This window comes from Convolutriloba macropyga, chromosome 8 (assembly GCF_964194025.1).
Source record: "Convolutriloba macropyga chromosome 8, txConMacr16.3, whole genome shotgun sequence".
Classification (NCBI taxonomy): Eukaryota; Metazoa; Xenacoelomorpha; order Acoela; family Convolutidae; genus Convolutriloba; species Convolutriloba macropyga.
Window position 1 is genome coordinate 37,412,391 of NC_134475.1, and position 13,228 is coordinate 37,425,618.

Genomic DNA, 13,228 nt, shown 5'->3' on the forward strand with positions numbered 1-13,228 from the left:
TCAATAAAATGTTAATTTTTGAAATTCAAGGAATTGGATGGGACTTCTCAATGATGAGAATAAGTTACAAGTTGACGAAAAGAACAACAAAACTGAAAAGTTTGAGAATTCTTTGAAAATGTTTTGTATCATAAACTTTAGGACTATTCGCAATACAACTTCAGTTAACATTGTTCATTCAGACTTCAATTTTATGTTTAAGTGACCAGTCAGCATATTACGGATAAATAAACAGGCAAAATCAGCAATTTCAAAAAAAAAATTAATCGAGAAAATCGTCGAATCCGTTAAAAAATGAACTTTTCAGTAAAAGTTTTCTATTTTCAATTATTTTTTCCCAGCAATGGGATTTTTCTTTTTTTAACAATCTGACCTCAAAAAATAAACAAATATGAACAAATAATTTAAAACCACAAAATTGTTTAGAAAACCCGTAGTATCATGCCGTTAAACTCAATGGCCTTCAACGGAAGCCAATAATTAGGCTCGGTTGGCTCAATTATGCCCCGATGGGATGCTTGTCAGTCATGAGTCATCAAAAAGACATTACAATAAATCAATGGCTATGCAAACAGCAATAAAAACAGGTAAAGTCCAAAACTCGGAAAAAAGTGCGAGAAAAAAGCGAAAAAAAAGACCAAAAAAACTTTAAAAAGTATTATGAAAAACTCGTGCATCGAGCATCGAAGTCATAAAAACAGAAGTTAGAAGACAAAACCGCTAAGCAGATTTTTTTTAGTTGCAGTAGAAAAGAAGAGGGTCCTGTCATTACTGAGACCGTTTACGAAAATAAAATAAAGGTTGACCAATGTTCAAAAAATTGAAAAAAAAAATTTAAATTTTTAACAGCCATTAAATTCAATAGCTTCCAACGGACGTGAATAAATACGCTAAGTTATGCCTCAATGGGTGGATTAAAAAATATTCATGCATCAACAAATCAATAAAACATCACATAAAGCCATATGACAATGAAAACAACAAAAAATACAAGCAAAAACCAATAGTTCTTGTAGAAAAGAGCGAGAAGGAAGTGTCGAAGCCATTTAAATCATAAGCTTTTCTCTGAAAACTTATCAATGATTCATGATTCAGCAAAAGTTTTCTCTAAACCAATGGGACTATCGATTTTAGAATAACGTGATAAGATTTCAAAGGAGCCATTAATACGAGAATGTCCAAAAATTGAAAAAAAAAAATTTGAAACCTTGTGGCATTGAAGTCATATAAACAATCATTATAGGATAAAAACCACTCAGCAGATTACAATTAGTTTCAATAGGAAAATACGAGGTCCTGTCATGACTTACCGTTCTCCAAAATAAGCTTACGATTGACTAATGTTCAAAAAAATATATTTTAAAAAAAAAGTTTTAAAAAATTAAACAGACAACAAATTGAATAGCTTCCAACTGACGTCACTAAAAACAATCAGTAATGCCTCACTGGGCAAACAAGGATAATTCATGCATAGATAATCAATGAGACATCTAAATAAGCCTTTTGACTGTGAAGAAAACAACAATAACAAGCAAAACCCAATAATTACTTAGAAAAGTGCGAGAAAAAAATTTCGAAGCCATTTAAAACATAAGTTTTCCTATGAAAATATTGTCATTGATCTTCGCGAAGCCAAAGGGGGCTATCAATATTAGGATAACGTGATATGATTTCAAAAGGAGCCAAAAATACGAAAATATCCAAAAACTTAAAAAGTATTTTTTTATAATCTTGTGGGATTGAAGTCATATATCCAATAGTGAGAAGCTGAAACTTGTAACCAGATTACTTTTTGTTGCAGTAGGAAGCTCATTGGTGAGACTGACGTACAGTTCACGAAAAAAGGGTTTATGATTGGTTAATTTTAAAAAAGTTCTCGGAAATTTGTTTTAAACTTATTAACAGCCATTAGCTGCCCACTGAAAGCACTAGATAGGTTCTCTTAGTGGTCATTGAAAAACTTTTAGCACATCTTTTAACACATGAGTTTAGGCCAATGGGATCCAAAAATATAGTTAAACCTCATAAAATATCAAAATTTCATTTAAAATTATGAAAACTGAGAGTCGAATCCAAAAAAAAACATGAGCGATTCCTTGAAAGCGATTTTCTTGTTAATTGAGCTTCAATTGACTGTAAATGAAGTTTGTCATTAAAGGAACCTGGATATGAAAGGTGACCAGTCTCTAGTTGACTTAAAATATTGTGAAAAAATTTCTAAAAAAAACAGCTCAAAAATAGAATTCAATTTTTTTGATAGTAAACTTCCCCATGAGACCAGAACTAGTCATTTAATTGCCTTTCGGCTATAAGGAACACAAAATTGGTTGACTTTGTGACGTGAAATGTATTTTTGAATTACTATTTTTATAGAAAAAAATCTTAATAAAAGTGAACAAAATCATGCCAAAATTCCCTTGTTCACACAGAACTGCAATCCTCGATAACTCCTCGAAAAAAAAACTAAATTCAAAAAAATATTTTTAATTTCGAATTCTACGCTGGACGAGCTTTTTAATGATATCACTCTGATTTCTCAAAAAACCCATTTGAGTATATAGTTCCTCCCCCGACAAGTGGGGTCGGAACAATGATTCGAGTGAAAGGGACTTTAAAAATACCATTGAGTGATTATGAAGTTGAACCTTGAAGCCCATTCATTAGCAGTCAAGTTCTCAGTCAATAATTTTAAGTTCCAAATTAACTAAAGACAATAGCGTTTGTGCTCTCCCGACTTTCACCAGGTAAGAACAAAACAAATTAAATCGCACACTAAACAGTTATGATCACAATTTTGTACTACAACTCCTAAGCAGTGTTAGCAAATGTGATTTGAATTCCCTCGTGACGACAAATTTTAATCAATTTTAATGTCTGCTGTAACTTTTGTTAAAAACCATTATAGTATTTTTTGATAGTCAGCACCGTTTAACTCATCGCCAGCTAAGCTAGAAGAGACCCTATAAATTTGCCCATTTCGCGCAAATTTGCTCGGTTTTGATATCATTACACGGGGTGGTAGCAATTAAACTTAATCCTTAACTTCAAATAGATTAACGCTGCAACTATCCCCACGGTGCCTGCTTGAGCTGCTAAGACTCAGGAAGTTGATTGCCAAATAAAGTTGTAGAAAAATTAAGATATTTTATACTGAATTGCGCCTTCGTATTTAAACAACAATTAATTCTGTCTTCAAACAAATTAATCGGCTGTAAGAAACGCACGTTGAAGTAGATTTTAACAGATGTCAATTCGATGAAAAATATATTTAGTGTGATTGAGTAATATTCTAGTCAACCAATTTATTTTGAACCAACTTCGGGCATAGTTTGCGATATTAGTTGACAATCTAAGTACTCAATTAGGAGTAAATAAAATATAGAAGATTTTAAACTTGTTAAGCCGTATATATAAGCCATAAAGAGTATTTTTGTTAAGCCATAAAGCCATTCTTGTTAAGCCATAAAAAGTATTTTAAATTATTTTCCTGTTATTTCAGATAACTGTAGAAAGTAGGAGTTATCATAGCGTGACAACCAGTTTCATGACAACTGTTATCCCATGCCTGATGTGCACTTAAACAAATTTTAAATGATCTCTTGATTGTCTGCATCTGAAATCTCTTAAACTAATATGTAACACAAAAATTCTCTCGTTCTTTATAAGGTAATGTTTGATCAAATATGGTACAAAAATGTAAGAGAAATCCAATTCGAACTACTCATTACAACGTAGTACAACTTCCCTTATAGTAGTGCCAAATCAAAAGCAGAGAGGGTCTCAGATTCCTGCTGTCTTACATGCTTTGCTGTTTTATATTTTTTAACGCAAAACAATTACAGATCCTTCATTGATCTTTTGTGGTTTTTTAAGGATACAGTGGTCTCAAAGAGTTTTGATTGGTAGAATGCCAGCAACAAATTAGGATGAGAAATCAATGCCACATGTAAAAGTAACTTAAGTAACTTTAGTTCAATTTGCTTACCAAAAGTCAAGAACAGAGAACACAGGTGGTTTTGTTAATGCAAAATTTTGAAGAGAGCGAGAAAAGTGTGAAAGAACTTCCGAACAATGAAAAAACTGATTGCACATTCTTTTCATTTGAAGAACAATCTGTTAATAATGCGCCAATTTATTCCGCCAAATTATTTTTTTAGATGTATAAGCGTATTAGGGTGCTTTTGTGAGATTTAGGGTGACTTTCTGGCCACTTTAAGAACTAAATAGCAAATAAAATAGCATGTTTTCTCGTTGCAGCTTCTTAAATGGCTCATATGTCTAATTAATTTTTTAACGATTTTTTTTTCTTTCTTCCTGAATAGATATGCAAAAAATTGGCCAATTAAAAAACCGGCTTTTTTTTCTGAAATTGATTGTTTTGAAATTTGTCTCTATTCCCTTTCAACTTGCTGTTTTGTCAAAGCAGATTAAATTTCTCTGCATAAAACATTCAATATAATTCACTTTTAACACCTCAATCTTCGCGAAGAATTTCAAAAATAGCAGCTTAGGATTTTTGTTCATTTTTGTCTATCGTATCCTTGCTGTTCTCGGTATACGGTTTTTGGTTTTTGTTGTATTTTCTATCATCTGGGTCAATTCATTCTGAAAATTTGTTTAATATAAGCAGTAAGACTTAGTCTTTTAAGATTAATTGTATTGAAGTCGCAACTTGAAGAGATGTTTCAAAAACATGCTAATTGTTTTGTTTTCTCATTAGTACTTTTTTTTCAATTGGCCCTAATATTCTGTATATTAAGTGACTTGATGAAATCAACTATTTACTGAAATGGGTGGTTAGCTGCAGTCTGAATCGAATTTCATTCTTAGTAGAATCGATAATTTTTAGGCTATCATTTTATTTACTTGCTGTCCTCGTCAGTTTTTCTTCTGACCATTTGATTGGGCGCCAAGAAGTCAAACTACTTTCAATACTATTTTCACTGACTTTTTGTTCATTCGGTCGTTCAATTTGTCTGCGGCGTCATTCTGTAATCCTTTTTGTGATAATTTGTAATAAAACTTTATTTAATGTAATAAATAAACTTTAACTAATATAATAAAATGTTACCTAATGTAATAAAACGTTAATAAAATATTACCTTAATGAAATCACCCATACACTCGGTAACTAGACAGTAACCTGTGCATGAATATCAATTCAAGTTAGTGAAGCTAGATTGTTATCAGGCTCTAACAATATAAGAACATTAGTCTTTGATTCAATAATATTTAGAATTGGAATTTAGAATTTCAATGATCAGAGCAGCACGCCATTTAATTTGGTCTTTTTAATCGAGGGGTTTCAGCCGCCTATTTCTTGCTTTTTATCCAATCTTCCAGCGGTGTTTATATTTTATCTTACAATATACCCTAAACTTTTATACCCTCTTGTAAGACAAAACTCTTTTTCAACAATTTCCTGACAACGTTTTTGCAAAATATTTTTCGGTCCGACTAAGGCTGTTCTCTAGTTTACATAAGCCTTAAAATATTTTTCAAAAAATAGCAAATATATACCGGATGATTTGGCAAAACAATATAACGTCGTCTATCACACCTACTTTTTTTCCTCTGATCAGAGTGAAAAGTATTTTTTTATGAAATTCGCATGTGAAAGATTCTTTCTTTCTATACATTACGTCGCCAATCCTACAATGAAGAAATATGGTTAAACTTTGGACAACGGTGACTATAAAATTGCGGACAATCCTTACAAAATACCGTCTCTGATCTCTGATTTTCACGTTTTTAATGTCCACTTCTATGAGCAGGGGTATCGTCATCACTGCACTTTAACCTTTAAATTAAATTGAAAACTTTGACGGAATAAAATTATAACTACTCTCACTTCACTTTGATAAAAAGTAGTACTTACATGCCACTTTATCTCCTGTAAACAGTTTCAGAAATTTCAGCGCAAATTTGAACTACTTCTCCTTACTTGCATTGTTGTCCTAAAAAACCCAACTTTAAAACATCGAGGAGCGGACAATGCTGACATTTGTGATCAAATTTGCTTGCTCAAAATGTAGATTTGACAACGTAATGTAATTGGATTAGTATTCATACCTCAGCTTCTAATCGATCTCCAAGTGATTTTTGCAGTGCAACTATTGCTTTTCTCACCATATAGGTCGCGTTAGTGTCTTTTCCGTTCAAAATTGTCTGAAATGATTTAAATTTCTATAAAAAATTATAACTTCCCAAATAATTTTCGATAGCGTATGGGTGAGAAAAAATAAATTCCTTTTGCAAACGAAAACATCATTGAGGCAGAAATGATAAATTATTAAATACAGAGAGGAAAAAAAATTGCTGTACTAAACAATGTAAGAAGATTTGATGTCATCTGCAGATTAGATATGTTGTCCTCTTTACTGTTTTTTAGTTGATAGACTCTGGATAAGAGAGTTTTTGGTTCAAGAATTTATTGAGTCTTAAATAGTACATTTGCTTTTTATTATTACTGCAACAAGAGAATTTCGAGCGGTCCAGATAATAACAGACATCCATTTTGTACAGGAAAGTGTCAAATTTGGACGAACCACTTTCGGGAAAACAATTTTTGTAGGAAACATAAACGAAAAATCAGCTTTTTTTAAATAAAACATCAGCCAAATTCTTTTAGGTGGTTTTCCTTTTGAAATGATAATAGTTAAATCATCATAACAGTTATAGCGAATAAAGCTTAAGAAACCTAAAAAAATTTGATAAGACTGTAAAATATTTAGCAAACTGGTTTCATAAAAAAGCGATAGCATTCACAACTGTCAGCATTTCTTGATGCAGCTATAAAAATCGTTTTAAATGATGTGAGTTTTCAGTCCAAAAACTGGCATAGGATCTGATCTGAAAACTTAATTAAAACAAATGTTTAGAAAAAAATAGCTAAAACCGTAATCTTGCACAATTGACTTTCTTAATCGTGCAAAAATAAAAATGAACAAACAAACTCTATGAGATCGTCAAATATCAAGTGAGAGTCAATAATCAATTATAAGTATTTGAAATAATGACAGTTCTTTAAGAGGCAGTCTCCATATTGTGGCATGGTATTTTTTCTCAAAAAAGTTTTAAAAAAGCTTTTCAAGCTGTTAATTTCCAACTTATTTGATGAGTGTTATCCATTTTAAATAATGCGGTTTAAATCTGATATTTCCTCAAGTTAATGATCAGAATTGGTAATTTTTCAAAATTAATAATCAAAATTGCAGATTCTTATCTCTAAATGATGCTCAACAACGCTCATTTACAAAAAAATACCTGTCTGAAACAGTGACTTTCTAAAAAAATAAAATGCTTTAAACAGCCATTTCTTAGAAATAATACTCAAAAAAGTCATTTTCTATTAAAAAAAATGTCAAAAGGAGTCATTTCCTACGTTTAAAAAGCGGTTGATCAAAAACTATCATAGTGGTCGAAAAACCATAAGAGAGTTTTGATTGTTTTTAGTTTAACAATACCGATGGAAAACGGTTTTTTCTTGGGCTTAAAAGCTTAAAACTATTCGAAAACCGTTTTTTCCTGATAATACTCTTTTTGGACAAAATCGCATGTGAGGACAACAGAAGAGAAATATTAACTTTGAACTAACTCAAAGTTTTTTGTCATTCATTTTCAAAACATTTTCAGATGACGAGCGGAGTGTACGCCCCGAAGAGCTGAAATTGCGCAATTTGAGAGAAGTCTACTTGACTGAAGATCAATTCAAAGAGTGCCTCAAATCTTCGTCCACATTCGCCCAGAACCAGCATATGAGTAGTGGATTCAGACCACGCGACTATAAATTGTTGAAGGGGGGCGCTACGTTGGGTATAGGGAACCCTAAAAGTCTGTTTACAGAAAAAAAGGAAGCACAAGAGATGCCTGAATTGGTAGGTAGAAGCCTATCTCTTGAAATTTTTTAAATTTTAGAAAAATGTTATTCAGAGCAGTTTTAACAGTTTTTAAAATCTTGTCAGATATTCTTTAAAATGTTTTCTGATTATTGTTTCGTACGTGTTGGGCGTTTGACTAAAAGAAAGCTTAAAGAACTTAAGCGAAATTTGTTTGACTGTCAGCCAATTGCATATGCACGTACATAAAAGTACGGACGCGGTCTACATTTTCCCTTACATAAAATGCAGGATAGGATTAAACTATATATGTAGTTTTAATGAGTGATCCCAACTGAGAGGATCAAGCGGATCAAGAGTATTGAGTGATCTCAACGGAGGGCCACGAATACAACTCAATGGAATTATTTGGAAGCGAAAAAATAGAAAAAATACATTTTTACCTGGGCTTACCACCCAGAGAGTTTAACTACTGAACTGTATAAATCCAGAACTGTATAAAAGTCATTTTTTCACTTGTGAATGCTGTGTTCATGTAAAAAAATGATCAGTCTTTTTCAGAGTAAAAGTGTATTAGTGATTTTAACTCTTATCTGACAATTACTATTATCATGCAATATCAGCTTAATTCGAACATTATTGTAGAATTGTTGTCCGCTAAATAACATTCTGTTTTTACCTTACATGGCAACAGTTGACAGGCGTATTTGCATACACCATGATACTACATAACAAGCATATTCACACATAATATATCACACTGAATGCATATCCATACAGTACAAAATCTCTCAACAGGCATAATCACTTAAAACAAATTGGACAATTTATTACTTATAATGATTGCGGTTCAGTTCAAAACAAAAGTGCTTGATGGTTTAGAATTTCGACAGAGTGCGCTTGAAAGAAGTAAAGTTTATATCCACCCTAATATAATTCCCGCTTATTCTTTACGAAAAAAGCATTGGAAAGTTTGGTAAAAAAAAAACAAATGAAAATTGAGTAATTTTCTTTATTTCCTTGGACAATTACCCTTCGATTTATTAATTAAAGAGCATTTATCAATTACTTTTATCAATTACTGAGGAAGAAAGGCAACGACATGGATGGTGAGGTATCTCCCAGCGGTTTTTCTAATACTGCAACAGGTATGAGTGGTGATACTGTTTTGACTAGGAAAGTTGATGAACAATCGAAAGTAGTATGTGGATTAAAAGACACGAACAAAAAACAGGAACAAAAAACTATTGATCTCGAAAAAAACAGGTTGAAATAAACGACAGACTGAGAGCTCAGGAACGTTACACAAGCAGGGACTGTATTATAATCTGCAATCCACCCTTTGACTCCAGAAACAGTAGAAATGTGTTGCGAAACACGTTGAAGTTTTTGAAAATTTTTTTGAATATAAAGCTGGATGAAAACAGAATTAAAGCATGTCATATATTACATGGCAGAGCAGCTGATGAGCTAGTGGATGCTCCGAGTCGGTGATCTGCAAGTTTGTCTATTTTGACGAAAAAGATAGGGTTTTTGGTGCAAAAAGGAAACTTAAGAAATTCAAGAGTCCACATAATAATCTTAGTATATACCTTAATGAAAGATTTGTCCAAATATGAAGCAGAAAAAAACAGTGAGGCGAAGAAAACGGGAATGATTACCTCAACAATAAACTGTAAAGTGTCAGTTATGGTTAAGAATCTGCAAAACAAAACATCATTTAGAGCAGTAAATCACGTGGACGAACTGAATAACATCCAAAATCCTGTCTTACGGGAGAGTGGACGCAACAAGCGAAAGTTTATGAGGGAAACGGAAGATAAAATTTCTCTTGATAACAGGAGACAAATAAAAAACAAACTCCATAGCTTGCTATTGTTACCAGCGGAAACTAAAATTTTTTGTTCAAATAATTTAATGTTTTTTTTCAGTAATTTTAAAATTAACCCCACACAGTAACACTACTAAAACATTGAGAGCCTCAGCTAGAATTTTCCAATTCAGTCAATTTGCTTACAATATGCGCAGCAGGATGGCATGGTAGTAAATTCAAGGCACATGTTTTCTTTCATTTTAGAGTTCTCACAGTGTTCTATTTCTCATTGTTCTAGCAGGTTCTCATTGTCCTTTTCGCTCGCGATATCTGCAGCTGAATGGGAAAATGAGAGAAGATAAAACTTTAGTTTTATACCTCTCGCTTTACAAAGAAAAATCAAGCCCCTTCCGGCTCACAGTATACGCAGCAAAGAAACAGAATAGATGACGATTTTGAAATGGTTTTTAGTGGCAACATATGTCTAGCGATATCCGCAGAAAATGATGCCCTTAAAATTGGCAGTCTTATTTCTGTTTTATATAAAAGAATTTTATTGAATTAAAAAGTCAAATTTTGCGATATCCGCAACTTTGAAATTAAAAAAAATTAGGTTATATGAAAATTTTCAATTTTTCAATTTTTTTTATTGTCAAGGCCTACGATATCCGCGGTTATTGACATCCACATTCACTTTCATACATTTATATTGATTTTTCCTCTTTCTCACTTTTTCTATCTTTTGTTCAGATTTTCAAATTTAAGATTCTATTAGATTTGACCAAAATGCATCTGAAACCCTTATACAAAATTAGAAATCGGTAATGTGTTCAAGGAAAAAAATTCAAAATGAGTGCAAACAAAACAAACAAAATAATCTCGCAAAACATCAGATCGGTCTACGAATATTTTAATGAGTTTGAAGTGTTGATGAAACTACAGAAAAGTCATCCTTTGGCAATATGTTTGACGGAAACGTTGCTCAAGGATCATTCCAACACAAAGTGCATTAACCTTGATGGCTAACAGGAGATTGCTACAAGCAACCGCAATACCTCTAAAAGAGCAGGGGTCGGCATTTTTGTAAGGACGGTTTTACTACAAACCATTATTAAAAAAATTCAGCTGTACCAGTATTCAAATATTAAGTTTGAAAATCAACTTAAAAATGGCAAAAGTTTTTTATTAACAGTGATCTATAACAAACCGAACACAAGTATAAATGAAATATAGGAAATTTTTGTATTTTTTTGAAAATTAGACTCCGGAACCAGAACAGTTGTATATTGTTTAACATTGACCATAAAAGCAAAAACATCAAGCTTACAAAAAAAGACTTTTTTAGTTCTTACAACTTAAGCGATGTCAAACGTTTGGTATACTAGAGAAACAGCAAAGTTGAAAAGTAATATTGACGTCGTTTACATCTCGAAGACAGTAAAAATTGAAATCATCAGGTCTGCAGTACCTGATCACTATACTGTCCAAAAATTTTTTCTGATTACGTTGAAAAGACTGTACCACCGAAAAACAAAGATTACAGAGATTGGGCCGTTCTTGAAAACCACCTAACTTTAGAGAAATTAGTTTTTAAATTTAGAGACACATTAGGCAGATATTTGTAGCAATTTTATGCTTTGGATTGTGATCTCGCTTTTGAAAAGTTCCAAGAAGCTATCATTGAGAAAATTGACAATTATTTTCCATTGAAAAAATCAAAACCTTCTCAGCAACCAAATTGGATTGACAACACTATAAAAAATTTAGCAGCAAAAAAACTGAGTTTATTCCAAACTTTTTTGAGACATAAAAATAATAAAAATAAGGAAAATATCAATAAAATCAGGTATAAGCCGCGAAAGAAAATAAGAGAAAACAAAAGAATATATTATCAGAAATTGTTTCACAAAAACGCAAGAAACAATTCCAGGAGCTTTTTTAATACATTGAAAACATTGAGTGGAAATACACGAAAAGAACAAGAAGATTTTTCTGAGAAACAGATTGAAAGTTTTAATCTCTACTTCAAAACTATCGGAAAAATTTTGTCGAATAAAGTAATTGACCCTGGACAAAAAATGGAAAAAAAGAAATCTAAACTGTAAGTTTTTGACCTCAACAAATGAAGCCGAAATATCACTAGTCATCAAAAAAATTGAAAAAAAATATAGCTCTGATTTTGACGGACTCAATAACTTTATACTGAAAAAAAAATAGATTATGCTATAGTTCTTACATTGACGTTTTTAGTCAATAAGTGTTTCCAAAAAGGAATTTTTCCAAAATTTATGAAAAAAGCAGTGGTAATTCCAATTTATAAGTGCGGCAATGCTTACGAAGCAGAGAACTACAGGCCAATTAGCTTATAACCAACGACCGGAAAAATCCTAGAGAAAATACTCTGTGATCGAGTGATGACATTCCATGAGAAATACGATTTGCTTGATAAAAATCAATTAGACTTCCGAAAAAAAGAGGGACTACTGATGCATTAGTTAATTCCCTCGAAGGAATCAAAGAAGAATGGGAAAAAAGATTCAAAGAGCTGAAAGCTGTCTTCATAGATATGAAGAAAGCATTTAATACAATTGAACAAAATTTGCTCCTGGAAATGCTAAAAACATAGAAATGAGAGGAATCGTGCAAAAATTACTGAAATCCTATCTGAGTGACAAAAACAATGCGTCAAATCGGTCGAGTTTGGGTCAGAAATCTTATCAATAGAATATGGAATGCCGCAGAGCTCGGTGATAGGACCACTGCTCTTTCTAGTTTACATAAATGATATTCTGGAGTGACTCAGCTGCAATTTAAAGTAAAAATGTGCAAGTAAAAATGAATTTGAGGAGTCAATCAAATCTGTATCCGACTGTTTTTTGTGAAACAAACTGACACTCAATTTAAAAAAAACGCACCGTGTTTATTTGAATGCAGTCAGAAAATCTTCTCAACAAGAGATAATTTTCCAGAACAATGCGATCAGTCAAAAAACGTCTTTAAAATACTTCGGAGTACATATTGATGAAAAACTTAGTCCTAATCGGCATATCCTCAAATTATGTTCAAAACTATCCAAATTGTTGGGTCTGTTTTATAAGTTGAGATCAATTTTGACAACTACACAGCTTCTTGTAACATATAAAGTTTACGTACAACCAATAATAAATTATGGTGTTTTCGTTTACGGAACCAGAAGCAAGGCGACACTTCTACCTCTAGAAACAAAAATAAACAAATTGCCAGAATCATCTTCAAAAAAAGAAAAAAGGAGTCAACACTGCAAAATCGAGAAGAATGTAAAATGCATTCGATCAATGATTTGCGCGTTTTTAAACTGTTTAAAAAATTAATAGAGATACTTAGATCGGAATGCGAAACTAACAGTCTAAAATTTTTTTACAACAACGTTATTATATTAAGCCGATCATTTCAAATCCTTTGCATCTCAAGCATTTGACAATCTGTCTTTAAGGTTTCATAGTACTGGTACTGGCATCACTTGATGAGGACTATCGGACCTTTGATGACCTATCAATTAAGTGGCGGTTCTGTGCGGCCTGGTTTGTACAGCATGGCT

At 32.1% G+C, this 13,228-nt stretch overlaps 1 protein-coding gene across 1 annotated transcript in view; it reads left to right on the forward strand.

Moving 5' to 3' along the window:
- The window catches only part of LOC142344104 (uncharacterized), a 72,075-nt gene that overhangs the window by 38,869 nt on the left and 19,978 nt on the right, over positions 1-13,228 (forward strand). Inside the window, exons 7-8 of the mRNA XM_075395593.1 lie at positions 3,500-3,512; positions 7,636-7,877. Coding sequence (XP_075251708.1) covers positions 3,500-3,512; positions 7,636-7,877 — 255 coding nt within the window. The remainder of the gene's footprint in view (positions 1-3,499; positions 3,513-7,635; positions 7,878-13,228) is intronic.